General features: G+C 37.9%; 1 protein-coding gene and 1 pseudogene across 1 annotated transcript; both read right to left on the reverse strand.

The window, feature by feature from the left end:
• Positions 1 to 2,605: 2,605 nt before the first annotated feature.
• LOC139135226 (amidase-like) lies at positions 2,606 to 16,455 on the reverse strand. Its single transcript, XM_070702510.1, has 13 exons — positions 16,265 to 16,455; positions 14,653 to 14,779; positions 13,146 to 13,253; positions 12,800 to 12,926; positions 12,063 to 12,235; positions 11,064 to 11,207; positions 9,269 to 9,465; positions 8,504 to 8,578; positions 7,092 to 7,254; positions 6,613 to 6,675; positions 6,033 to 6,133; positions 5,367 to 5,553; positions 2,606 to 3,561 (listed from the first exon to the last, which is right to left on the reverse strand). Exons 2-13 carry the CDS (start codon positions 14,774 to 14,776, stop codon positions 3,365 to 3,367), a joined length of 1,659 nt encoding a protein of 552 aa, XP_070558611.1. The 5' UTR covers positions 14,777 to 14,779; positions 16,265 to 16,455; the 3' UTR covers positions 2,606 to 3,364.
• Positions 16,456 to 18,919: 2,464 nt separating this feature from the next.
• Positions 18,920 to 27,529, reverse strand: LOC139135227 (amidase-like; annotated as a pseudogene).
• Between the last annotated feature and the right edge of the window lie 320 nt (positions 27,530 to 27,849).

Consider the following 27,849-nt stretch of genomic DNA (forward strand, 5'->3'; position numbering starts at 1 on the left):
CAGCTTCGCAGTTGTGGAACACTGTCTTCTATGTAACATAAGGAATGTAGATTCTAGTTATAATTTTAAAAAAGAGGTAAAAAGGCACTTGCCAGCTTCCTTTGTGAACCGTCTAAGGAGGGATTTCATTTAAATTTTGATATTGTGACTTTTCGGAGTGTTTTAGTCGGAAGTGTTTTTTTGTCCTTTTGTTTATATTTTGATTGTTTTTGTCTTTTGTCTGTCGGTCTTTTGTAATTTTGGATGACAGTGGAAATGTCTTAGAATTTTATGTGGAATACATGCACGATTTTGTTATTTTTTGCTGATAATTTTATGTATCATGTCGTGCAAAATAAATAAATAAAATTTTTAATAGCAATATTTCAATATCAGTATCCATCAGTTTACTTTGCTTTGCATGCCTCTCCACAAAATAAAATCCTACGTAGGCCTAATAGTAAGTTATATGTTTTTTCATAGATGCTTGACTAGTCACTTCGCGAAGCCCTTTTCTGTTGTTGCATCACATTGGCTCCGCAAAGTGATAAGTCAAGCACGTGTGTTATTTTTAACCATACAATGCACCAACGTTTCAACGTTTTGCTTCCGGGCATTTTCATTGATGAATGTCATCTAGAGCAAAGCCAACCATGATCCGCTTCAAAAGAATCGGCGTCAAGATGTACACACTTATAACGACATTCGTATAAGTGAGGGTACATGGTAGATGGCCCCTGGGACCATTTTTGTGGTCATATTGGCCGTCTGCCGTGTTCCATACCACTAGCGACTGTGCTGTTTCACGCATATTTTACAGGTAACTCAAGTCTACATGGTCACACGACAATATTTGGAATGACCGTGACACCTGAACAATCAGGTGAACAATCAGCTAGGACAACTCGCTAGTACCTCCTTGTAAGGTGACGCAAACGAAGCTGTTCGTGCAAAAAGGTGTTCGTGCGTAGTTTTTCAGGGGGCGAGCAAATTAATAAACTAGTCAACGGGAGGAGAGAAAAAGTCTATAATTACAGTGGATGGGACATTTCTGTTTTTTAAGGGCGAGGAGAAAATTTCTGGCAGTTAGTACCGGAGAATATGTTTCAGTACAAAATTAACACTAGGTTTCTTTGTCCTTTTGGAAAAAAATATGCGTATCTAGTAAATAAAAGTGGGCGGGAGTTTCAGTGGTGGGGAGGGGCAGCTGGAGAGGGGAGCGGGCAGACCATAGAAACTGAGGGCGATGGGCATTAAAATTGTGGGTGACATGTTTTCCATATGTGCCAGTGGGAGGGCAGTTACGAATAACTCTACTTTCCCCTCAGAATTTAGGTCAAGGTCAAATATGAGTAAAATCAGTATATGACCCTTCGAAATATTTTTGTTACGATTTTGTAAAATTACGAAATTTACTAGTTGGCGGTACCTACCGTGTCATTCCTAACCAACAAGAGTCAGTATGTGAAGTTCAGGTTATGTAAAGTTCAGAGAAAGTTAGACCGCTTTTGTTGGACACAGAATGCTGATAGCTGAATTTTTGGAACAGAACAGTTACTGTTTCTGTCGATTGGAGCAGATAAACACTGTAGGACTATTTCCGCCTACAAATCGTTTAGAAACTACCAATAGTTTTGAAAGAAATGCGGAACAATGTTGAACGCTTACCCTATAATCTTCCCGCCTGCGTTGAAAGGTCAATCTGAACAATCTATCTGAACTTTGTTCGTTAATGTAACCTTTGACATGACCCACTCCTACACAGACCTACATGTAAAATGTCATCCTATTTAGGCTTTGGTGAAGACTTTGTATGGGGGTCCGTGGGCAAATAGATTTAATTGTAAGATTTCCACATATTTTTATTGACATAACAGTGACTTTGATAATCAGATGCCGAATCACCAAAATGTTCGTTTAGCAGTGGAGGCAGTCGGAATACTCGTCGAAATCCACCAGCAAAACAAAAATGCTCAGGTCACGTCAGTGGCACATAAATATATGTTTGTATGTGTAACAGACTTTGACCAGCACTTAGAGAAAGCGAATGCTCTGTGCATTTGAATTTTATCAGATTGAAAACTTTCGGAAAAAAATTGCTGTCTTTGCTTATAACCCTGAATGAATGTCACCGAGAACGTCTAACGCCTTGAAAACAGAAGAATATATGCAAACAATCGGCTCCATAAAGATGTATTAAATATATAATAATAAAAGTTAATATTTGAAGAAGATATGCTAAATTCTTGTCATTTATATTTGTGATCATCCAAGACTTCCTTAGGATCATATACAAAGGATAATTTTTATAAAAATGTTTAGGGAAACAATACTACTAGCATTAGAATGTATACTTCAATAATATTCTGGAAAAAAAATCTGGAAGACAGTACTACTTACATGTAAATGCATAATTTAAAATTAATATTCTAGTTGTGAGACCCTGCTCATCGAAATAGTCAGCCTATGCATCCAAGCTGACCGAAAAAGTGCTTCGCTCTTTTAGGGGAAAATAGTTTGCCCGGATTCTCCACCAATTTGATGTACTCGCATTTAGGTGAATACGAGTTGAGGTACCAGTCTTGATCGCAATGCTTTCAGTAGCTGAAGCAGACACACCAAGACATTTATAGTATACACCACGTGAGATTTTAATTAAGCGACGTTCCTGGTCACGAATTCTATCTCTCTTTCGATCCATTGTACATCCTGTACGAAGTCATCTATTTTTCTAAACTTACATAACTAAAAACTTATCATCATTATACAAATGGCCATCACATGACAATTTCCGCCAGTCGTCGATTGATTCTTAAGATTAAACAAAATCATACCATGGAATATCCCGTTCTCGATTGTTCTCATTCAAGTTCTTACCAATAATTAATTAAAACGTATACCTTATCTCCTATCTCCTTCTCGTACGATCTTCAAACAACCTTCACACGCGCCTTTGACACGTAAGGGACGCTTCGAGATAAAATGTTTACAAGACAGGGCGTTACAAAAGCAATGTATTTGTAAAGTATACTTGAAGAGTATTTGTTTTAAACATCAATTCAACTTTTTTTTAAAATAATGAAAGACTAGCTGAAAGTTACAGGAATTCTAATTAAAAATTTACTTGCCCTTCGGCTCTGCTGAGTGAGAAAATTTAACCTGGCTAGATTTAATTTTCAAGATAAATATATGCTGTAACAAGTAGAGGTTTTGGGATGATAGGTTTTGTTGAAGGTGATATAAAATTCAACAAATGCAAATTTTCTGACCCAATTTGATTAAAATCCATTTTCAGGGCGAGAATTTATCACTGCCCGGTAAAAACAAGACCGGTAGAATGTCTTATGAGTAGTAACAGACTCGTATTGTTCAACTTTCTGCTTTGTTACTTGTTTTTGTCTCGCATTTTCTCGTAGGAGTATGCTACTTTGAGCAACGTTGACTCGTCAAACTTCCTTCCAACCATCATCATGCCTACTGGTAGCCCATCAGAAAACCCGGTGTTGATTGTAAGAGCTGGGTGGCCAGTCACGTTGTATGGAGTGGTGTTTGCGATCATATTCAATCCAGCTGTAAATATTTCTGTGGGAAAAAATCGCACACTGAACTTTAACGAAAGTTCGTCTGTGATTGGAAAAATGAAAGTAGTTTAAAGCTTCTCTACGTCCATATACACAAAATGATTGTTTATTCGGAATGTTCTGTGCGTTGCCTATTTTCGATTGCTACAACACTTAACTCTTTCGCTACCCTTATCCGACATGCACAGCAAGAAAACCACAGGCGTATTTTAGTACACGCCTGTAACAGAGTCTGATCAGTACCTGTAACAGTCCCTAAGGCCTGATATTAAAAGAATGTATACAGTGATGTAATTTCTGAGTGTATCCAGTGTTGTGACCACATGACTGAAATACTTGTGTACAAACAGTGGTGTGTCAGTGTTAAATTTACAGGGCCTGTTACAGGGTCGGAAAATTTGTCAGATTTCAGGGGTGTATATTTTCAGAAGAATGTGCCAATTTTGATGACGGAAATGAATACAGGCATAATCGTGTGTACATTAAAATTATTGACCCTATTACAGGTCTGTATTCACATTGCTATTATGGGACCGGCAGAAATTTCAGGCCTTGTCACATCAGTGTGTCTACAGCACTGTATGTATAGCCATGTCAGCACAGCACTGACCACAGACCTGTACATCAACCCCGTCACAGAATGGGAGTCTTTGCTGACACAGACCTGCATAATAGGGTTGTGTGAACGTCTGTACAGGGCCTGTCACATGGGCAACGGGCAATGTATATTGTTGCACCATAAACTTTGCAATATGTTCAGAGGAGCTATTCAATCGAATTTTTTCATGAAATGAAACCAGGGCTCGAAATTAACTTTTTACCTTGGTAGTCCACTTGGGCTACCATTTTCTGAAGTTGGTAGCCCAGTGACAATGGCTGGTAGTCCATGCCTATTTTAGTTTAGGGATACTGTACTCGTCCGAGTATAAGCCCCGGTTCAGCAACACAAAATAGCAGTAAAACTAGGGGCTTCAACTCGAGAAACCCCATGTTATGTGTCACGGACGCTTAATTTATGCTAATTTATGTACATTTTAACACTTTCTATCACTTTCAAAATCGGCTTACACATCCAAAGAAATTGTTACTTGAGTAAAGAAAAACAAAAAAAAACTATTTTCATGGTCTTTATGAACTGGCATGCCTTGTTACACCCGAGTCTCTCTATACCGAACGTAATACATTGATACTGATCGACAACCATAGATAAAAGACAGCGAAACTCAGCCAAGCTTAACTGACACAGTGTTTTATATTACTATTTCAAATCAAACTGATTACACAATCTCTTGATATAGAAGTGACAGTTTTGTGAAATTTCAGCATCAAAACCCCAAAACTTGACACAAGTACGTCTTGTATGCTGCCGATCAACAGCATAGTGTGAACTGGCAAGCAAAGACTGCACATGGAAAAGCAAGTCAACATTCTAGTATCAAACGCTCTGCATCTTGTGAAAAAAACAACATAGAAGAGAAAATTGTAATAGTCACCAGAAAAAAACTCTTCACAGATGAAAGGATAAATGCTTCAAACAAACGAAACTGCATGTTGACTGCATTTAGCTCGTCCGAAAGTGACGGACATCGCATGTCAAGTATTTCATGTCCCAGGCTTTGGTAGTCCGTGTGGGCTACCATTTCATGGGCTTTGGTAGCCCCAGGGAAAAGTTGGTAGTCTGTGGACGCGGGACTACCGCTAATTTCGAGCCCTGGAAACGGAGCAATAATGTGCCATGGCTTATCCGCCAGAGCTATCATGCTAAAGTAAGTACGTAGTATATTGTATTAGGAGTAAATTACTTACCAGAAACAGCGATATCTTGATTTGGTAATTTGGGAGCTTTAAAGGGGATTGTAGGCATTACCAGCACATCATAATCTTCAAATACCCTGTCGAATGCCTTAGTAACATCAATCCGAATGTTCTGAGCTTTTGCATAAAAATAACCACCATAATCTTGTTTCAGATACTCACCGAAAAGCAAGACTCCCTGAGGGATATAGTAATAGAGCATTTATGACAACACTGTCCTGTGCCTTTCCCAAGTATGGACTTGCTTTCGCTGAATAACAGTTCTCTATGTCATAAATATTGGGCTGCATCTCTGTCTTCGATTGTCTCGAAAAGAGTGTTCACCAAAGGATTTTTGGTGACTAAAAAATTGCAATGGCAAGATAAAACTGCCTGTGCGCAAAGGTTTTGCTGAGTTTTAAAACAATCAAAACACCGACATGACGACGAAAATAACAACAAAAACAACATCAGCAACAACAATAATGATGACGACGACAACGACGACCATGTCATTGGATTGATACGTGTTTGACTCAGAAATTATGATCACTAATTAAAATTGTTCATACACTGCATTCCTTGTCCTGAAATTCTGATTTAAATTAAAGCTCTGAAACACATATTGTATCCTAAGTCCTGAAACCCTCAGGACTATTAAACTTGCTGTATACATACCTTCAAAATGTGGGACATATCGTTAATTCTGGTTCTGTATCCTCTGTGTAATGCGTTGACTGCACTAGATGGGTAATAACCTTTATACTGGCTACCAGCACCTTAAACAAAATGATAGAAGGTGTAGAGATAAGGAGGACAAGACAAGTTCCTTTATGATTTAGCTCATAAAAGCTGAGGAACGAGTGCGAGAAAGACGCACTAGTTCCTCGGGCGTATCTCACAAGAATTGTGCCATGTCTCACGTGGTACGGACACTTTATTTGACCACTTTTGCTATGTTCATGTATGAAGACACTGCTAATGCTGTCTATCGTATGAGTTGGCATTATTTTATTTTGTGTAGTTGTATTTACATTTGAAAAATTTCCTTGTAATTAACTGTTCATATAATTGTTGACTGTAGTTATATGGTTTTTTGGCCGTCCACAGTGGAAATGTCTTAAGAGTTTCTATGTCATCGATTCTTAATTTTTTGGTGTAACGTCACGGTGAATGACATGTTATTACTATTTCATTTATGCGCTGGATAATTCACATTAAATCAAAGACCAGAGTCAACATTTGGATGCTGACTTACCACATCCTTTGATCATCATACCGGCGATGCCTTCAAATCCAAAAGCCGTAAACAAGTGACCTCCTGGAAGAATTGAAGGAGAACAGTTGCGCTAGCAACTGCGATCAGATAATCTCCGACAAACGTTCGTAACATTAAACAATTACAACTGAAGAAAACCTTTGCTGTACATTTCTGAATCTTAAACTATGTACAACTGATTAAGATAAGCTTCTCAGCCCAGCTTGGGTGGACTTCTTTCTTTGCATTGTTGAGCTTACTTGGCGTCTCATGTAGCATTGGATTGATTTCTATGCAAAGAAGGAATCAAGGTGACACAAATGACAGTTAAGTCACAAACATTTGGATACAAAGTATAAGGATTTTCCCCTGGAGGATAGCACAAGCAATGCATGCAACCCCAACTAACTGCAATGAAAGAAACACCAAGCTTAAGAGCAGAAGTTATTGGCATAAGGTATGTTAAAGTTTGCAATTACCAAGTGTGTGTTCTGGGACAGAAACCTCTTCGACTGCAGCACCTACGCTTGTCATCTGAAAAGCTGCCTTCTTAACCATGGTATCAACATCTTCTTCAGACATTGGCAAACCAAATCCTTCCTTCACAATGCCAATTCTAGTTCCTGGTATCTCGGTAACTAACTGCAAAAAGTAACAGAACTCAGTACAGATTCTAATCCTTGAATTAAACCCCCGTTCGGACTTAATCAAAACATCTAGCAACATATTTATATAACGATGGCAATTTCAAGGGAAAACAAAAGACACAAACACCTAATAATCTTCTGAACACCTTACTTAATCCCGATCTCGGGCCTTTGAGGTTTAGCTGAACGGTCTTGACTGCTGATGTCTTTGCTAGGTAAATAGGTGCCGTAAATTGTAACTTCGAATCTGATCGAAAATTTGCAGAACTATGTGTGCATTGATCTCAAACTATTTGTTTGGTGTGTAAAAACATTGCTGCTGAATTACTATCATAATTTTTGTGTCAAAGCTTTATAGACTACGTTGAAAAGACATTTGATCGACAAACTTAAAATTTCTACTTTCATTGTGTTGCAAATTAAACTCAAGTATGTAAACGCGAATTCTCCACCACGTGTTATCACACACCATTTGAGCAGGTTACTTCTACACGTGTCGCCGTTTTCTTTGATGTCGGTAACTTCTACAATATACGACCTTAGCTTTGCTGGCCTTGACTTTTAGCTGGCAGGGACCACTGCTAAATGCAGCTACGTTTCCAATAAACTTTGCCAATGACATCTTAGCGGTGTTTCTGTGCATTAATTCCATGCGAAAACTGTGCGAGGCCATATACCGTGGAAGTTACTGACTATGCAGAAAAATGTGGTAATACAACTAGAAGTGACCAGCTGAATAAAAGTCAGTGATGGCAACTGAATATGCTTTGTATATATACTTTTACTATCATGCATGTTCCAATCCATGAGTCCTGTAATAACCTATCTTGTAAGCCTTTTTCAAAAAAGGATTATTTCAAAAAATAGCTTTGGTCGAGTCAGTCCAGACATACATTCCTACTCCGGACTTTCATCACTGTCATATCATAGTATTTTCAAGTTACAAAGCAAGTTTTGTCAACTTTGGTCAAGTTAATCTAGATATATCTCTAATTGGGAAAGAGTATTACGTATGTAAATGAGCACTACCATCGTCATAACCACAGCATGACCTCGGAATTTGTCATAGTTTTTAAAAAGGATTTATAAGATATGACACTGTCATATCTGAAATATATGATTTCTTAACAAATATGCAAAAATATATTGATTGCAGTCACGACAATGGTAAAACAATAGAAGAGTGTTATTATCTGCGAATGGTCATGACAAATTCACATCACTTTTGATAATTTACAGCTTACCGCCTCTGTGTATTCTTTCACTTCAAGATCAGCTGGTTGTCTTGGGTCAAGCCCGTCGTCGTAGCCAGCAATCGCCTGTAAGAAATGATCGCAAGACACGATACACAAAAAAATCATTCCCTGACTTCATATGCCCTGACTTCATATGCCTTTGACATGATTACTTTTGTTGAGTGATTGCTGACTTTTCAGACGTTTCAAAACGGATTACATTACAATGCCTCCCCTTAGAAGACCCGCAATCGATAATTAACGTACTGAAGGAGTTATTGCACAATCCAAAGATGCCAAAGGTGTGAACTTGCAAAACTGTTCACTTTGCCAATTCAAGCAACATGAAATTATAGATTTTTAAGTACTATTTGGTGCCAAACGCAGGTCAAGGTCTTTTCAAAGAACGTGAAATCACTTCTTTCATTTTTTTACCTTAACATCAAATACTTTTCTCTCGCTGATTTGAATTGAACTCACTCAGATCAGGGCGCATTTTAATGATAATCCACTGAAGATAGTTCACTGCAAAAAAAACTATGACTATATGACTGCAGGTTCAAGCATGACGAGCAGAATATAGGACTTACGTTTTGGCTTAAGTATTGTCATTATTTTACACAAATAGTATCTCTGCTGAGATCATGCTCTGCGCATTTCAATAAACAGCGTATTCCGGTACAACGTTTGATAATTTTTCAAAAAAATTCACTCCTCAACGCTGTTATATGTGTAAAATGGAAGTTTTCGCAAAAAATGTCCAAACAGACACACCTCCAGTAACAGTGCTGCATCGTAAACATTTTTCGTGATAGGTCCTGCGGAGTCAATGGTAACATCCATGGAAATGGTGCCAGTGTATGGCACTAACCCAAAAGTTGGCTTTAAACCAACCACTCCACACCAAGTCGAGGGCATCCGTATGGAACCTCCTTGATCGCCACCGATAGCCATGTCTACCTCACCGCAGGCTACCTGAGCAGATGGAAAATAAAACGTAGATTAACTACCTTACTATCCTAACAGTTTCTCTTTCAAGGAATTGTTGTCCGGTGCTTTCGGAAAACAAAACGCTTATTCTGACTCGATGGGCATTCCTTTTGAACCTGTGAAACTGAACACTGAAAAGGGTAAACTATGGATAGTCGGAAAATAGACTCTCCACAGTCGCTGTGCCTTGTTTTGTGCGCGCCCAAAGTAAGCCTGCATTCGAAGGCTACGCTGTGCAGCTGTTAGCACGCGCTGCCAGATACAGCGACTGTCGGTTCTTGCAAAGATATGAATATTCATAAGGGTAGTGACGTCAAAAGAAAAACCTATCTAACGGGGTGGAAACTGGTAGACCTATATACGCGGTATGTTTTTATTTTTCATTTTACATTTTATTTGGCTATGGTACTTGTCATTTGTTTTTGATTGACGGATGCGTAAAGTTCTATAAAGTACCCGGATCAGCAGAAATCCGACCGGTCGCTTGCAAGAACGTCCAGACCCTGCGATTCGCGTCGCGTCTCTGAAGGGCGCGCGCGTGTTCCAACAGGGAAGAACGCGAATCGCAGGGCCACTGCACTCTTCTATCACTGCAATCCATTTTCAAGAAACGGAATGCAAATTACTCAAATATGGAGACATACGTCGACAGTGATTCGCTCAAAACTTTATGTTGTGTTATTGATAGAGTAACGTCGCGTATGCAACCCTGAAACCAAAAGAGACCTAACCTCAGACGAGGTGAAGCACTGCACAAGGTAGACGATATCTCGGAACACCTGGTTAGGTCCATAATTGATCACGCCTGTTATCAAGGTAGAATGCACCCCTAGGATAGATATCCGTACTCTCAATTTTTCCAATACTTTTCTGGTCTTCCGCTTACGGGGGCTAATTCTAAAGCTCTTGGGCAAGAACCGTTTCACCGTCACAATCGAAATTTTGATATTACCCAAAGAGTTAAAACAAGGGGGTGGTAACCATTGTTAATTTCAAATTTCGGTAAATGCTAGGTAATTTGTTTCGCTAGTTTCAAACTTTACAAGATAACACAGATTTTATTCTTGATTTTGGTAAGAGAATGCTTGAAAGTTTCGTTCAGGAAAGGTTGAGCAAACGTTTAAGTATTTCACTTTCGAGGCGCATACTATCTTAAGTCCATAGTCATCGGCATTGTTTGGGTTAGCAATAGGGAATGGGGGGGGCTAGTCTTTGTATTGGAAGTGAAGGGTCAATTGAAAATGAAAACGTGCGTTGCAAACGATGTTCATTCCATTTGACTCCTAATGCCTTCCGCCAAACAACACTTTGGAAGCGCGAAATCCGAGGGCGAAATTATGGTGAATATTCCTCCAAAATACGATCTGAAATGGTTTTTTTTAAAGTTGGAAACGCTGTTTTAACGACAAATATTTCAAATCAAAATCAGTGATTGCATCCGTGTAGTGCAAATTACGCATGACGACCTAAATAGAAAAAGTTAACCTGCTCTCCTTAAATGCAGTGAGTTAAATTTCTCATGGGCGTGGTTTAATTCACCACGGCCCCTACGTGCACATGCGCAGTCTTGTTACTCTACCTACCAAGACACCACTGCCAGCGCTCGATCCACCAGAACTGTGATCTGTCTTGTGCGGATTTCGAATGGGTCCTTTGACGGATGTGAAGCTACTTCCAGAGAAACACATGTCTTCAACAGATGCTTTGCCAAGGATATGGCCGCCTGAGACAGAACAATATAAATTACAGTGAGTCATCAAGTTGTAGGAACATTGTATGCTATTTAGAAAAAAGAATTAACCTACGAAATTCCATTACCAAGGCAAAGGTTGCAGGCGGACGTAACAAACGATGAACATGGCCAATCTCAATTACGATTGGAGAAGTCACTTGGTAAGTTTTGCAATATCGTCTCTGGACAGCTACCTTTCATACTTCTGCTTCATTGCGTCTGTATGCAGCATGGATTTCAAACAATGTTACTTATTAAAGATGCCTCCCTCTGAACCGATCAAAGCTCTAACAGTGACGACAAGTGAATTTGGAATTGGAATCAGACAGTCAAGAAAGCATTAGTCTTTGTCGTTATGTGAGTCTGTGGACATCAACCTACCACGTTTTACTTTCATTACTTTTGACCACCTTCTACCTTTAGTGTCCACACAAGACCTTCAGTGGACTACGTATGGTTTTCGATTGCTGTGTGGTTAATATCAACCAACAAAACCGATGCATGACCCAACCCATAACTCCTGCCCTTCCTTAAAGGTATACTGTCACCTGTTCCAATTTTGTCACAGTTACCATGGAAAGAGAAAATCTAACCAATCACAGATTTTAAGTGGGTGGCCGCTTTTTAAAAACAGCGCCCTCACATGGGCATTTTGAATACCAAGGAAGGCCCCTTTCCCCATATATGGGCACATTTAGATTACAGGTGACTGTTGAAAACAGTGAGCAGTGCATTTAATGCACTGCTCACTGTTTTCAACAATACTTTGTAGTACGAGCTTAGAGGCATACACGTTACAGACGTCCGTAGGACTAAGATTAATGCTTATAGATTAATTACTCGTACCTGCATCCAGTATCCTAGTAACGATAGTTGCATCAAATTCTGGTACGTATCCCTCTAAAACATAACTACCATTCATCATAGGAACACCAGCTACTGGGATATTGTCCTTGATGGCTAAGGTCTTGCCTGCTAATTTGCCCGTGTCTGCACCCTTTATGTCACATCGCCAGTACCTGAAAAATATGATGAGTACGGAATCAACCATGATTTTGCACAATGAAAATCATCAATAATGTACAACGAGGGGGATGAACTATGAGCTCATGGGAGAGGAGTGATAATAGAGGACTAATAGGATAATAGAGAACTGTATTGTCACTGACAATTGACAAAATATCGGCTCATTTTTGCAAAAAATGTTGTTATTAAAATATACTTATAACAGTATGTATGACCTTTTTACACAGGTGAAATAAATCTTATTCAACTTACATGGCAATAAATAGCTTACTTCCTTGGATAAATGCACTATTTTAGTACAGAAAAAAGACAAAGTTATCCAATTTATGAACATGTTTTCGAGCTTAGTGGAAGAGACACAGGCTGTTCTGGTATGACTCTAGGCCCAATACCAGGGGCATGCCTTCATGCTAACACCTCTCTCACAATATAATGGTCTATCACTAATGTTTTTCCTTCCTTACATTAAATACACCTGACAATCACTAGCTAACTTTGTTCCGATACATATACCGCGGTTTTATGGAAATACTGCAAGGCACAAAGGATACGTTTACCAAGCATTGTGTTTGTTTTCTTCAGGTCTTGGTCTGTAGCCAGGTGTTCTTGGATACTTGACTGGAAGTAGTGGTTCAGGCAGACTGTCTACGACATCAAAGGACTTGCATGCAGATGCCATAAAGTCTGTCAGAGGAAGGAACGTTTTTCAGCGTGGTATATCGTTGACACAATGTTTATCAAGTACGATGTCCCATGTGACGTCACAAAGCATGATTGTAGGTTTTCCAAAACCGAGTGAAAGGTGAAATTATTCATCACGAGCGCATTTCATTAATGTCAATCAGTTGTCTACAATTACAATTTGAAAATACTTCGTTGGTTGTTGGTTATGCTCAACTTTACCTCTGTATTGCTGTAATTCGTCGGCGGTGGTATCTAAATTAAATTTCCTTGCTAATTTCGCGAGCTTGTCGACAGTTGGCACTCGAACGGCGGGAGCTTTGTAGATCTCTGAAAAGAATGAAGAAATTTGTTAAACGTCTATAAAAACAGACTGTCGCATATTGCTGCAATGTGTTGCTCAGAACACGAACAGCGATAGAGTATGACACAGAAGATTTATCTGAAGATGAACTAAATACTGCAGCTCTTCACACTTCATAATCTTACAAAATCATAAACTATTCAGTATTCATCAAGATTGGTGAGTGTTTGTCAACATGCAGATGCAGTACCAAGAAATTCGCTATTCTAGTAACTGTGTAATGAACAAGTTTCATTGACTGATTTCATCGAAGGACGTCCGTTATATAAGACCTCGTAGGTGTCCCTGACCTCAAAGATGTTCCCATGTTTTCAGTTGAACTTGATTTCCTCGCTGTCTAAAGAATTTTTATTCATATCTTTGTATGAAGTTGTAAAACTTTATAACGTCATCAGTACTAATCCGACACTTGCTCTCCCAATTGTTAATATTGTCCTCAGCTCTAATTTTTTATATTTTTTATCCAACTTGAATTGTAGAATAGCTGCTAATATTGTTTCAAAAACGTCAATGTGACTTGAATTTAACCCCTTATCTTACTGCACATTTAGCACGAAGACATTTTGACGTCAGCGACACTTTTGAGGTCTTAACAGACGCCCACAGTTGTTGTTATTGCAGTAGAGACAGCTCGGGTCAAGAATCTCGCAAGAGGTTATGTTGGGTCATGCGCCGTGAATGAGCACAAAGGACCATTTCAAGGCCACTGAGACAAGGACGCGTGGACATATTTTGTGGACTTCAACAAGCATAGTAAAATCGAATGCCCACAATGGACATATTTTGTGGACTTCAACAAGCATAGTAAAATTGAATGCCCTTTAAAAGGCTGACGAAAAGCTTACAAAACAAACTACAAAAATAGGAAAATGTGCCAAAATAGTTGTTTAGTCGTCAACGTAGTAATTTACGTCTGAAAATGATTTATCGATAGTCCTTTCACTGTTTCAAACAAGACACAGGCGCCCACGGTGCAGAGACTAAAACTCCCTTTCTTGTCGCTAGTTCAATGTTCATCAGCATATTACTTCTGTCAGTAAAAATTCACTTACTGCATGTTTGGTTGTAAGAATTACATTTGTTAGCTCATGTTTTCCATGTCTTGTTTAAATGTTAAACTTCACCATATTTCAGACATCTACAGTATTGTACTTGTCTGAGATTATATTTAAGTCTAGATTTTCTTCGTCCTCGAGCCCTCCCCCGGTAGTTCACATCTTATAAAGCCAGCGTACAATTCATGGCTAAACCTGTGGCCATTTTAATTCTATAAAGGTATGGGCGCCATATAGCCTTTTTAAAGCTCCATGGTCCCAACATTTCGTATCAAATTGACTGTTGGCAGGACATTGTGGTTAAACCTACCGTCTTGAGTTGACGAGTCACTACTTTGCTGACGTTCGTCTGGCGACGAACTGCAATACCGTGGCACTACTGGTGATGCTGTCCTCCACACATTCGCCCGGCATTGTTGTACAAGTCGCAGCATTTCCTGGTAAAAAAAACGAGGGGGGATAATGAAGAGGGACTACGTGATTACGTTCTGGATACACGGAAATCAGCGTTGTGAAGAGTTCACCAGTACGCCAATATATTTCACATCTGTAAATTATCCGTAAATACTTCGACAAGTTTTTTTCCAAATATCTGTTTTACCTTCCAGGGAAAGTCCTCATAACAGTCATTACACGTTTTACTTCAGTCGCGGATTTGACAAAATCTATTAAGAGTTTTCCTCGCTGAGTGTTTACCGGTAAACAAATATTTTGGGTGCCACCGTGAGATATATATATATATATATATATATATATATATATATATATATATTATATATATATATATAATATATATATATATATATATAAAACCAACCAAATAAAGTTTATTGTTTAATCTATAACACAGCCATTGCAAGTTAAGTGTAAGTTACACAGGCCAACCACTCTTCAAAGCAATATAGTGAAAACGCAGTGTAGCTATATTAAATGTACTTTCCTTTGACATTTCTATGGTCTCTGAATCTACACCTTTCAGTGATTCCAAAAGTCTGAAGTAGCCCTGAGTCTTTTAGAAGATCTTTTCAACAGATGATAAAAACTTGAGTAATTATTTCATTACTCGAGAAAAAACGACAATCTTTGTGATTAAAAAAGTCTGTGACAGTACTGTTATTTACTTGTTTTATATTAAAAGGAACTTCTTAAATTCTTTTTGTTTTATTTCAGTTGTGCATTTTGGAATCGTTTTTGGTATTGCTGTTTGTTAATTCATGCTGGTATGGTTTTTGGATGTTAGCGACGTGATGTATGGTGCAAGAAATTTACCAGAATACATTGACTTGTGCCAATGTTATTTTACCAGACACATTTGTAAACCAATTATCATAAGAATGACTGGTAACTTTTATTCTCATTGTACTCTTTAACAACATCGAATGCTTCAGGCTTTTACCGAATAAATTCATTTTTGTCCCTTGCCTCAAAGATGTTTTTCGAATCAAAATCTGTTCACTTAGAAGTCGTTTTGTTGTCTATGGAAGATCGTTGTCTTATCGGATATTTGCTTTACCTGCCTCGAGACTGTCAGCGCATTGGCAGTCATTTTATTGTTGTGTATACCCCTTTGTCAGGCGAGATTAACCTTGAAGTTTGAGTGCCTTTGTACTGAAAGGAATGACTTCAAGGATCAAGGTGACGCCCTTCAGTCTTTTAACAGATATCTTGTGGCTTGTGGGAGTGATTTAGCCTGCTGTAATACAGTATCATAGTAAGCCGAGATCGTAGGCAGTAGATTGGGTTATTGTCTATGTGACTACTATAATCACCTCACTTCTTCAGGTGTTTGTGGAAAGTTTTACAGTGTATGTAGGTCAGTCGTGCCTCATAAAGCCCCTCAAGCTTGATACGATTCACAAACATTTTCTTTGGCAAGAGTGGCATCTGAACTCTAACGACAAACAGTAATTTGTAACACATACCTGTGAATTCTGTGGATCACTCCACTGCTGTACACAACGTATGAGTGACAGAAATCTAAAAACATCAGCAGCGTTCGGGAACCAGGTTTATTCTTTACTGCAAAGGCCAAAGGTCGCTGGGTTCACTCTTCGGATTAATGGAAGTCTGATTAGAGTGCAAGCGAGGTAAAGGGAGCTGGCGTTCAGCCGAACTGCGCCCGCTATCACATCATGTTGAAAGCCGTTGCTATTGATATCATTACGTATTTTGCATTATCAGTCGAAGCAAGCCATCGATTCATGTTGGTTTGGCTTTCGTATAAACTACTGTGCTTCGGTAACCTTGTTGATGAATGTATTATTATTATTATTATTATTATTATTATTATTATTATTATTATTATTACAAGTTTAGGGGCTATAAGTATTATATAGAAATCTAATAACAGTTCATTGAAGCTGTGGGAATTCTGAAAAAGAGGTGTTGTTTATTTTAAATAAAAAAAAACTGTGCGCTACTGTTACTGCTTGTGATAAATAATGGTATATAAAATTAATTTGAGATACTAGTAGAAATTACTAGTAGAATTAATTTTAGCACATAAAATTAATTTGAAGGCATAAACTTAATTAAATGAATGCATAATAAGTTAGTACTATACTATATAACACTTATTTGGGATGACCGCATGAAACAAAATTGAAAATGCTTGATAAATTATTTCTGGTCTATATAAAATTAATTCTAACATACTAAAATTAATGGAAAACATAATTTTGACCAGAATGGCCCCGATTTACATTAAAATGAAATTTTAAATGCAAATAGGTTAATATGGAAACACAGGGCAGCAAAATGGATATCATATTTTGTCTTTCTAAGCCAAAATAACCCTTTGGTATAATATTCTGTGGATTGCTGGTTTTTTAGACTGGATATTTGGTCTTTCTTACCCAAAATATCACTTTGATATAACACATTCTGTTGATCACTGGATTTTAGGCGAAATCTTTGAAAAACTGGTAATTTTTACTCCTGGATGGTTGCCATGGAAACATCTCACATTAAAATGAGTGTGATTTTTTTTGGTGTGCTAACCAGAAAAAACACTTATGATCAATTTTTACATCAATTAATAGTTCTTTAATAGGAATTAGCGAAAAAGTAACATTTCAATCCCAAAATAGTTACCATGGCAACTTGAAACATTAAAATAAGTCTGGTTTTTGTGTTCTCTGACCCGAACTCCCCCACTAGATAATTTTCATATCAATCACAGTAACTTTTCATTGGATATTAGAAAATCCGAAATTTTCAACCCCTAAAATGGTTACCATGGAAACATGGGGCAGTGAAATCGATATATATTTGGTCTTTTCGACCCAAAATACTCTTATGGTGAAATTTTCAGGGAAATTTAAACTATTATTATTCATGTTATTATTTCTATATAATACTTATATTAATTATTATATTGTGAAGTGATTTCTTATCCGATTTTAACAATGTCGTCAGACTTTCAATTATCGATTACTTATTTAAATTTTCCAGTACCATACTGACAGCCAAAATGATGCTGTTCTCATTATCCTTTCATTTGTTGAATATCTATTTCAGGCAAAGCCGACTGAAAATGAAACACACAGGGAGACAGTAATACAATACAACAGTAAACCAAGTAATCAAGAGAGTTTGTTTTACGTAAACTTCCGTCCGCGCTCACTATCGCAAGTTTATTATATAGCCAACAGTAAAAGTAGGCCTATCTCCATGGATGACACCCTCTCTAGTTTGAAACACAATATTTTCAAGAAAAGAGGCAAAATTTGTTCTGTCCTTGAAACAGCCGCTAGGCACTGAAACAGAAACCAACGAACAGTACACGTGACCTTACGACGGAAGCAGCTAAAAACATCGTACAGATATAAAGATATAATCTGAATCTAGAAATTTATGAAAAATGTCTTCCAAAACCATGATGACTGAAAGCAATAAAACAAGATTTAAGATGATGATCCCAAACCAATGATTTTGCGTCCATTACATCCCAGAAACATCAATGAACGAAATCACTAGCTAACCCTTGACTATCAAATGCAAAGGGTACTGAAACGGCTCCTTTACGGACTATGGCGACAAAGATCATTTTAAAAAAATGTTGACATTTTTAGGTTCTAACAAAGAATTTGAAAAACTACGATAATTTCAAGTTACTCGTAATTTTTAATTTGTCCGTACATGTATTGCAAATAACATTTTGTAGAATTCTCCAGATGTATTTCAATCTCAAAGAAAATGTCAAATCTTGGAAAATGAAATATAAATTTGACTTTTTCATTCTTACCACATCCTAAAAAGATCTACTGCAAATATGTTTTTTATAAAATAATTTTTCTATCTTAACATAACTTTCAAACAATCGCACATTGAGGTAAAGAAGTTTAACGATCTCTGAAATTGACATCAATGATTATTTTTGCATTTTTAAAACACTTTCATTTCAGTGAAAAATCATCCTGGGCTTCCTTTAAGTTTCTTTTGTAAGCTTCCTAAAACCGAAATGAACATTCGCAACACAAAAACGTTTGCTAGTTGTATGGTTTGAAACTAGCATATGATTGTTTCAGTAATCAGTTTTTAAGAAGCATTTATAACTAAGCATCTCGACACAAGCATTTTACTTTTTTGAGATACAGATATTTTACTTGTAATATTATTGAAAGTTTACAAAGCTTGTCTCAAAGATGTAAGATTACAATTTTGTTCTCAGAAGACTCTTCATCCTTTTACCACAGTGTGTCGTCGCCTTACCTCACCATCTTACCCTTTCCCTTAGCCACTTCATACTTATTGTAAATTTTGACTTGTTGCAAGGTCACTTGGGTTACCAGTATTTTGAGAAGATCTCAATAAATCAGTGTAACTCATAAGACGATTATGTAGATATATTCAATGACAAAAGGTACACTTTTGGTTTATTGGTATTTTGATTTAATTCGTTGAGTATCCATTCGTTTGGTCTGAAATCTGCAGCCAGCAGCACACTTACTGTGGAAGCACTCAACATTAACTTGACAGTAAGGAACAAAGACTTATACTTTGCTTTCACTGAATTCATTGAGCTTCCACTAAATATTGACACCAATTGGCAGATCCTTATTACCAAGAATAACTTGCACTACATCAAGATGTTTTAAGCAAAATAATCATTTGCGTGTAATTGTGCATACTTCCTTGTTGTTGTCTTTACAGACTCGGTACTGTGCGTATGGCTTTATATAATGTTCCTTTGTGAGTCCAAATCAGATAGATACAGGACTCAAATGAGAGTCCTCTCCGATGCTTGCTTGATTGTTGGAGAGGGATTTGGAATAAAGTCCATAAGGCCAAATAAAAAAAATGTATGATTTCGGTAATCCGACCTACCCTACAAAACCCCACCGAACCTAGGCGTTTTTTTCACATTAAAAACTTCGAACAGGCCTTCTACGTCCTATCATCTAGTACGAATCTGTTTAATCGGTTCATTCAATTGATCTCGCAATTTTTCGTACGCATAGGCTACTTTGAGCAACGTTGACTCGTCAAACTTCCTTCCAACCATCATCATGCTACAGGTAGTCCATCAGAAAAACCAGTATTAATGGTTAGGCTGGGTGGCCAGTCACGTTGTATGGAGCGGTGTTCGTAATCGTGTTTAGCCCAGTTTCAAAGATATCTGTAAAAGAAAATGGATTTCGTGTTCTTCGATTTATAGTTGACTTAGAGAAGGAACCAGTGAAAGGTCTCTTGATAAAAGCTGTACATGGTTATCTTTCAAATAAAACAAAGGATGTACGCAAATACTCTTAGATCTCTGACAGTCTTTTGAAACTTTTAATAATTGCTATAAAAGAGCAATTCTGAATTTGCTTTCTGTTACCACAGCAAAGCACTATACATACTATATATGCTTTTCTATCAGTCAAAGACGTTTTAATTCCTTACTATAAAGGATCCGAACGACTAAAAACATTGCCTTTGAGGGTCGTGGGGCACTGAAAGGGAAATTGTTAGCGTTAGATCTCTGACAGTCTTTTGAAACTTTTAATAATTGCTATAAAAGAGCAATTCTGAATTTGCTTTCTGTTACCACAGCAAAGCACTATACATACTATATATGCTTTTCTATCAGTCAAAGACGTTTTAATTCCTTACTATAAAGGATCCGAACGACTAAAAACATTGCCTTTGAGGGTCGTGGGGCACTGAAAGGGAAATTGTTAGCGTTGATATTTGGGTTTTTTGCACATACGTATGTGCCTGCTATGTGAAATTACTCGGTGTGTCGAATGAAAGGAAAACAATTAAATCAAACTGAAAAGTTTCTATTTGACTGACTGTACATCATTTCGTATAATTTAGAACCCCCTGAAGGTCAGACGTAAAACTAACAAGTACGGAGAACTACTGAGATTCGTCATGCTGAGCAATGAAAGAAAAATCAGACAAGGCATCATAAAAACTATAACATTAATTTTACTCCGAATCCATCCTCATATGGGAAAAGTAAGTGCAATGTTCTAGCTAAATTTTACTTCAGTTATAATTTATCTAATACTTCAACTACCTGGAATTGTTATATCCTGAGTTGGCAACTTTGGAGCTTTGAATGGAATTGTTGGCATTACCAACACATCATAATCTTCAAAGGTCTTGTCAAAAGCTTTTGTCAAATCCAGAGAAATGTTCTGGGCTTTGGCGTAGAAATAGCCACCGTATTCCTGTTTCAAATAATCTCCAAACAGCAAGATCGCCTATTCAGCGAAGAAAACAGAGTGAATGTTGTAAGATCGTTAACCATTACGTATGCATAGGATAAATTATATCATTCAATAATGCGGTTTCGTGCTCAGATTTCGTGAACCACACGATTCACATTAGAACTTTAACGCTTATTTGTAGCGAGAAAAGTCACTTATTGTTCTTTGATCACGTATGTAATCTTTAAACCGAACAGGTTGGACATCGATAATCACACTAAAAAACATTGCGCTTCAAATGGCCACTTTAATTATGTCGTGAAAGGTATTTCACAAACGGAAGGGTAAGACTCTGTTGCCCATAAATCAATGTAGCCACTGCAGTTTCAAGACATTTGCTAGGTTAAAAATTTCAAGATTTGCTGTTTTTCTTGATATAACAACTTGATTAATGTTGGTGCGACTTAATTTTGCCAGTAAAGCTACAACTGGTTTTTATCGTTCACAAAGCCGTTGTCTGTGATGGATTAATTGCATGACTCGGTAAGCTAGCAAGCACTCATACCTTCAAAATATGCGACATGTCATTGATTCTTGTTCGATATCCTCTGTGCAGTGCATTGACCGTGCTAGATGGATAAAAACCTCGATACTGGGAACCAGCACCTAACAGAAAATGATACAGATGGAAGAAAAACAATGACAGGGTTCAAAACTCACTATACATTCTACTAATAAGGTAATATGTGACTTTAGTCTAATGCTGTTAAAATAATTTCGTTCATATTACCTTTTGTGACCTAAACGAAAATTCTTTGCAATTTTTTAAAGTAAGGTGCCACATTTTAGAGTCTGAAAAGTCTGACATCCAATTACATCAGCCTTTATAGAATTTTTAAAAATAAGTCTGTAATGTGTGAAAGATAGATCGTCCGGAACTGATAAGTGTTGTCTTAATATAAATATCATGACGGCCTGCCAAGGGACTTTTACAACTCACCACAACCTTTCATCATCATATCAGCACCGCCTTCGAACGCAATCGCTGCAAACAGGGCATTTCCTGGAATATAGACACAGGTCAAGGAACTGTTGAAAACTTCTGTGAATGGTTTACGTGAGTCCGGTGAAAACTACAAGCACAAACTGATATACATTTTTCCGACGGCGCACCCGTTTGACCCCTGGTCGAAATCTGAAGGTAGCAAATACCTAACCGACGTTTCCTCTCACGTATATAGTAGAGTAGTACAATTTTCCTGGTGACCAATGGGCAAAGTCCGATGCGAGAATACGTACACGGGCTTCGGTCCGCCGGAGGGTCGGTTCAAAGCCGCTTTATATCTTATATTTTTACCGTTTTAAAGTATATATTTCAAAGAATTATTTATATATACAATGGTTGATACAATGAAATTTACTCAGGTAAATCTAGTTTTCTCACTAGCTTCTTTGTGTGACTGTCGATAAGAAAGTTGAATAGAATGGAAACGGTTGCATGCTTGCTTTTATTATAGGTTTGACATGGCACAAGAAGTGCGGCCCTATATATAAACCTTATGGCACACAAACGACTAGAAACATATCATTTATTTAAATAAAATGTTAAGTGAAATCTTTGAACCGTAAAATCAGAATAAATGTTATAAGGTAATGTATAATTACTAAAATTTACAATAATTGTTGCTTCATAAAAAGTTGATTGAGATTCGATAGAGCATATTTACCAAGAGTGTGTTCCGGAATAGAAATTTCATCAACTTCAGCGCCGACGGTAGTCATCTGTAATGCCGCATTCTTCACCATGCGGTCGACATCTTCTTCCGAGTATTGCTGACCGAAACCTTCTTTTACTATGCCTACCCTAATGCCTGGTAATTTAGTCTCTAGCTACACATAGACGAAGAATGGTACACATAAAAGATTTAAAAATATAGAAGCGAATATATCTCTCTTGAGTAGCTACCACGTGTTATTTAATCTACATTAGATTGCAGCTAGAGTTTTATGTCGGAAGCGAGATGGTACATTTAGGGAAATGTTTGTTATAATCAAAACACCGTGATCTACTGTGCATGACATCAAACTCACTGAGTCTCCAGCTTTCATATCTGAAAAAAGACAGGTCGTTATTATGTCGAATAGCTAACCACTAGCTTTCGATCATTTTACTGTAAGTTTTGTTTTTGTCCCGATTGCATGATTAAAAAAATCCGAATGTTTCAAGAAATCCATCGCATAAAATTGCGTCATTCATGACATCAACACTACTATGATCAAATCATTATACTGACACGCGTTTTAGCAAAACATCTATTTTAAAGTAATGTAAGAAAGAAAAAATATTACAGCTTACCGCCGCTGTGTATTCATGCACTTCAAACTTTTCCGGCTGCCTTGGATCAAGACCATTGTCGTATCCAGCAATCACCTGTGTGGGAAAATAGTTTACCGATTTCAGCAATCAGGGTTATATTTTACAACTGGGTAAATCAATGTTTATTAAACACTTTCCATCACGAAGGGTGTTTGATTTGCATGGGATACGAGGTAACATTACAGTCTCCGGGGGCAACATTCAGAGAGGCACAGCACACAACAACTTGAAGTAATTTATTGTCAAAGTGTTTCCCGCTGAAGTCTTTACCAAAATACCGTCTCCCTGATCACTTTTGGTGTTTTATGAATTTCAATTTGGCAAATTTTCCGGCAAGTTCATCGTATCGCTCATAAAATTAGTGACCCACACCAGAAAACAAGCGCAAACATTCCATGACCCTTGAAATATGCTTCAGAAAGCGACGTTAACCAACAAAAGCGCTTGACCTTTGTATTTTTTTCTTCTTGACAGTAACATCACACAAACCAACCTCTAGCATTAAAGCTGCGTCGTAGACGTTCTTCGTAATAGGTCCTGTGTGATCAAGGGTGAGTTCAATGGGGAGGATTCCAGTGTACGGTACCAACCCAAAGGTTGGTTTCAAAGCGACCACACCACACCATGTAGATGGTTCTCGCACAGAACCACCTTGATCACCTCCGATGGCCATGTCAACATCACCACTGGCGATCTGTACAAGGACAATGTTACATTGTTTGCAAAAATAATTCAGTCACCCAAACTTTGCATTTCACTGGCCGCTTTTGCTGTGGCACACAGCGTGAAACAGAAAAGGACCATTACACGAATTGTTCACAGGTCAAAATTTACTTCAAATGAAATACTAATTTGAGGATTGTTATTTTCATAGCAAAATACTCCAATAAATTCCTAGGAACATAATGTGTGCAACAAATTTTCTTTCCATGGATCATGTTCTCAGAGGACGTCTCCCACTCGAAACAACAGACATATGAGTATTTTTTATGGCTGCAATCAAAGGAGCCCGCAATTCATGCGCACGTCTCAATTAAAGCGTCTTCCTCTGAGCTGGCTTTCATTTCTCTGCCTGTTTAGGGTATGAAATATTGCCCATCTTAAATAAAACAATAATGACTGGTCGGAATACGATCTGTTGGTAACATTCCTCCCATAGGAATTTCGTTTTCACGCCAAAACAAACAAACAAATGCGGACGCATAAACATTTCGAGTCTTTTTTTTCAACGACTTTGATGGCAATTGTCATATTCTAAAAGCACTAGACAGCGAAACACTTGATCTGGAGAATGTAAACTTTTATAGCTTTCTCGGAAAAAACAACATTTTCTTTGTATTCCCGTTTTTTTCTTCGTTTCAGGATTTCTACACCTACCAAGGCACTACTGCCACTGCTAGATCCACCAGCACTGTGATCTGTCTTATATGGATTTCTGATGGCGCCCTTCACACATGTGAAGCTATTTCCTGAGAAAACAGGTCTTCGGCACTTGTTTTACCAATTATATGGCCACCTATAGAAAACAAGTGATATTTAAAATTGGTTTGGTAATTGGTTTCTTAATTCGTGTTAGAAGATGCAAGTGCATGGCCCCAGGGCTACACTTATTACCGCCAGGTTACAATCACAATCGCTTGATTTTAGGTATATGGCGAAGGCCCCTGCAACCAGAAACAGGGCTAATAGGAGTCTTTACCGAATTCATTACCACAAGCGACTGTCGTTACAATGGGTGATTACATAGTTTATCCTCCAGGAGCATGTGAAAATTGCAAAACAAAAATTATGTGACTTTGACTCGGTCATTTTAACTTGGGAAGGCATTTCCTCGGCATGTTTGTGCATTCCTTGGAAACTGAAGATCCACCTACCTGCATCCAGAATTCTTGTAACGATAGTAGCGTCAAATTCTGGTACATAACCCTCTAAGATATAACTTCCATTCATCATAGGAACACCAGCCACTGGGATATTGTCCTTGATGGCTATGGTCTTGCCTGCTAATTTGCCTGTATCTGCACCCTTTATGTCACATCTCCAATACCTGAAATCCGATGACCTATGACATACTAACAAAGGTTTTGCGACAACTAGAACTGAAAATAAGGAATACCTTGTGACGGATAAAATCCATAATTAATGCGTTAATGTCAACTCCTGACCTGAAATCTGTCCTGGTATATCTACTCGTTGTTATGGAAATGACTGCATTACATATTTCACACACAAACAGATATCTTTACCAGGCATTGAGTTTGTTTTCTTCAGGTCTTGGTCTGTAACCAGGTGTTCGTGGATACTTGACGGGAGGTAGCGGTTCAGGCAGGCTATCTACGACGTCAAAAGCCTTGCATGAAGATGCCATGAAGTCTGTCACAACGGGAAATATTCTAGTGAGTATATTCAGTAAATAAATTTATTTTAAGATCTAGCAATCCATAAAGAATTAGTGAGAGGAACTCAATTTCCAAATTAACGCTTTGCGACAATTGTGGCCATCAAAGGATATGCCAGTATTTTTTATTCATTACAAGTCCTGATGGTATACTTGCATTGAGCACTGTCTCCCAGTCTGTGGATTGCAATCGAAACTTGATTTACAACATCATTCAATCAACATTTCAGTTGTGCGTCTTTTTCAATCATCTTGGGACTGACTGGATATATTTTTTTCGAAGTAGTATCTATATCAAAACTTTTACCCCGGTATTGAAGTAATTCGTCTGCGGTGGCATCCATATTGAACTTATCCGCGATTTTCATCAGCTTACTGACAGTTGGAACACGTACGGCTGGAGCTTTGTAAATATCTGAAAGTTGAGTAAAATGACTTTTAGGCCTATTCAGTTTGGGCAGACGATTCCACCCACGAGCAGTCGATTCATAACCTTTGGGTTGAGGTGAAAGGCAACGATAATTTAAGTTTTTAATGAGAGAAATACAGACTTATAGGCTAGGGATATGGTTCCCTGATAGCTATATCTGTAATGTGACCTTGAGCGAAGGTATATCTTTTCAGGGTTTTATCCCCTGCCTATTACTTGGTGTGCAAAAAAGATTAATAGAGTGGCACGAGTCTGTAACGACCAATGAAAAGCCCCTCAAAATTGGCACAAGGTTATTTTAACCTTTGACGGGCGAACGAGAAAATATGGTAATCCTACTTGTACATCCCCCGAATATCAAAGGGTCATGAGCCGACATCTGTAGGCCTACATGTACTCTGATGGATACGTATGCACGGTTCCTCTATCCTCTATAGATTGAATGTGGTATGTACGACGTAATCAGTACCAATTACGTGTTACTACTAACATAGGCTTAAATAATAATATTAATATGGTACATACCGTCTGTAGCCGATGTCTCACCTTGTTGACCCACATTCGAGGGCGTACTGCAGCACCTGGCATATATTGGTGTTATTGACATCTGCAGGCTTGTACGGCCTTGTTGTAAAAGTCGTATCATTTCTGCGAGAGATATGAAATTCACAAAATGTTATTTTGTATCAAAAGAGATGCTGAACATCGAGTGACACACGTCCTACCTCACGTAAAGGATTGCTTGTATACAATACTGTACATGTTATACGCCGATCACGTGGTGTCCGTTTGAACGTAAAGCTTCAGCTTATATCCTGCCCTTGTACGTATACTAATGCGATTGATGTCAAGAATGATTATTGTTTTATCAGAAATTAGGATACTCTCTCTAACGTCGTTGAATACCTGGTATAATACTCAAAATATATACACAAACAAGACCGGAAATGAGTTCCAGGGACATGTGTAGGTTATAGGTCATATTTTATAACTTATGTATGCCGTTCTCAGTCGTCTGAAATACAGCATTATTCGATTGTAAAACCAAGCCAGACGGGTACATGCAGTGTTAGAAGGAAACAGAACGGGTGCCACAATACCATAAACATTTTATATGTACATACTTGTAGCTTCGAGAAGTCTGGTCCTTACCGACCGCACCGCCAAAGTGAGCTTAGCAGTGTTTACCTGACCGTGCTCGTTCAGGGTCCTCGTCTTTGCTGATATGCATGTGAATATCATGCAGTCACTAAGTCCAACGTCACTTGGTCCAGGATACGAATTCTTTAGTCGTGCCGTCCCCGCTCATCTGCAGCATACATGCCCATATGATCACATATGATCACATATGATCACATATGATATGCATATATATATATATATATATATATATATATATATATATATATATCCTCAATACATCACAGTTCCAAAGCACGGTCAACAAGAAAACATACACAATCAGAAATGCCATCAGCTGCAACAGCAAAAACGTCGCATACCTCCTCACATGCCAACGCTGCCATAAACAATATGTCGGGGAAACTAAAACATCTCTCAAACTTCGTTTCAATAACCACCTCTCCTCAGTGCGTCAGAAACAAGATACCCCGGTCGCCATACATTTTAATTCTGATCAACACGTGCACAGTACTGAT

The sequence above is a fragment of the Ptychodera flava genome, chromosome 6 (genome assembly GCF_041260155.1).
Source record: "Ptychodera flava strain L36383 chromosome 6, AS_Pfla_20210202, whole genome shotgun sequence".
Classification (NCBI taxonomy): Eukaryota; Metazoa; Hemichordata; class Enteropneusta; family Ptychoderidae; genus Ptychodera; species Ptychodera flava.

Excerpts from the sequence above, each read along its gene's own strand:
- LOC139135226 (XM_070702510.1), bottom strand. The coding sequence starts at position 14,776 with ATGCTGCGACTTGTACAACAATGCCGGGCGAATGTGTGGAGGACAGCA. Across the intron at positions 6,134-6,612 it reads TATGATGATCAAAGGATGTG|GTGCTGGTAGCCAGTATAAA; the intron begins GTAAGTCAGCAT and ends ATTTTGTTTAAG. Across the intron at positions 5,554-6,032 it reads ATATGTCCCACATTTTGAAG|GGAGTCTTGCTTTTCGGTGA; the intron begins GTATGTATACAG and ends TATATCCCTCAG.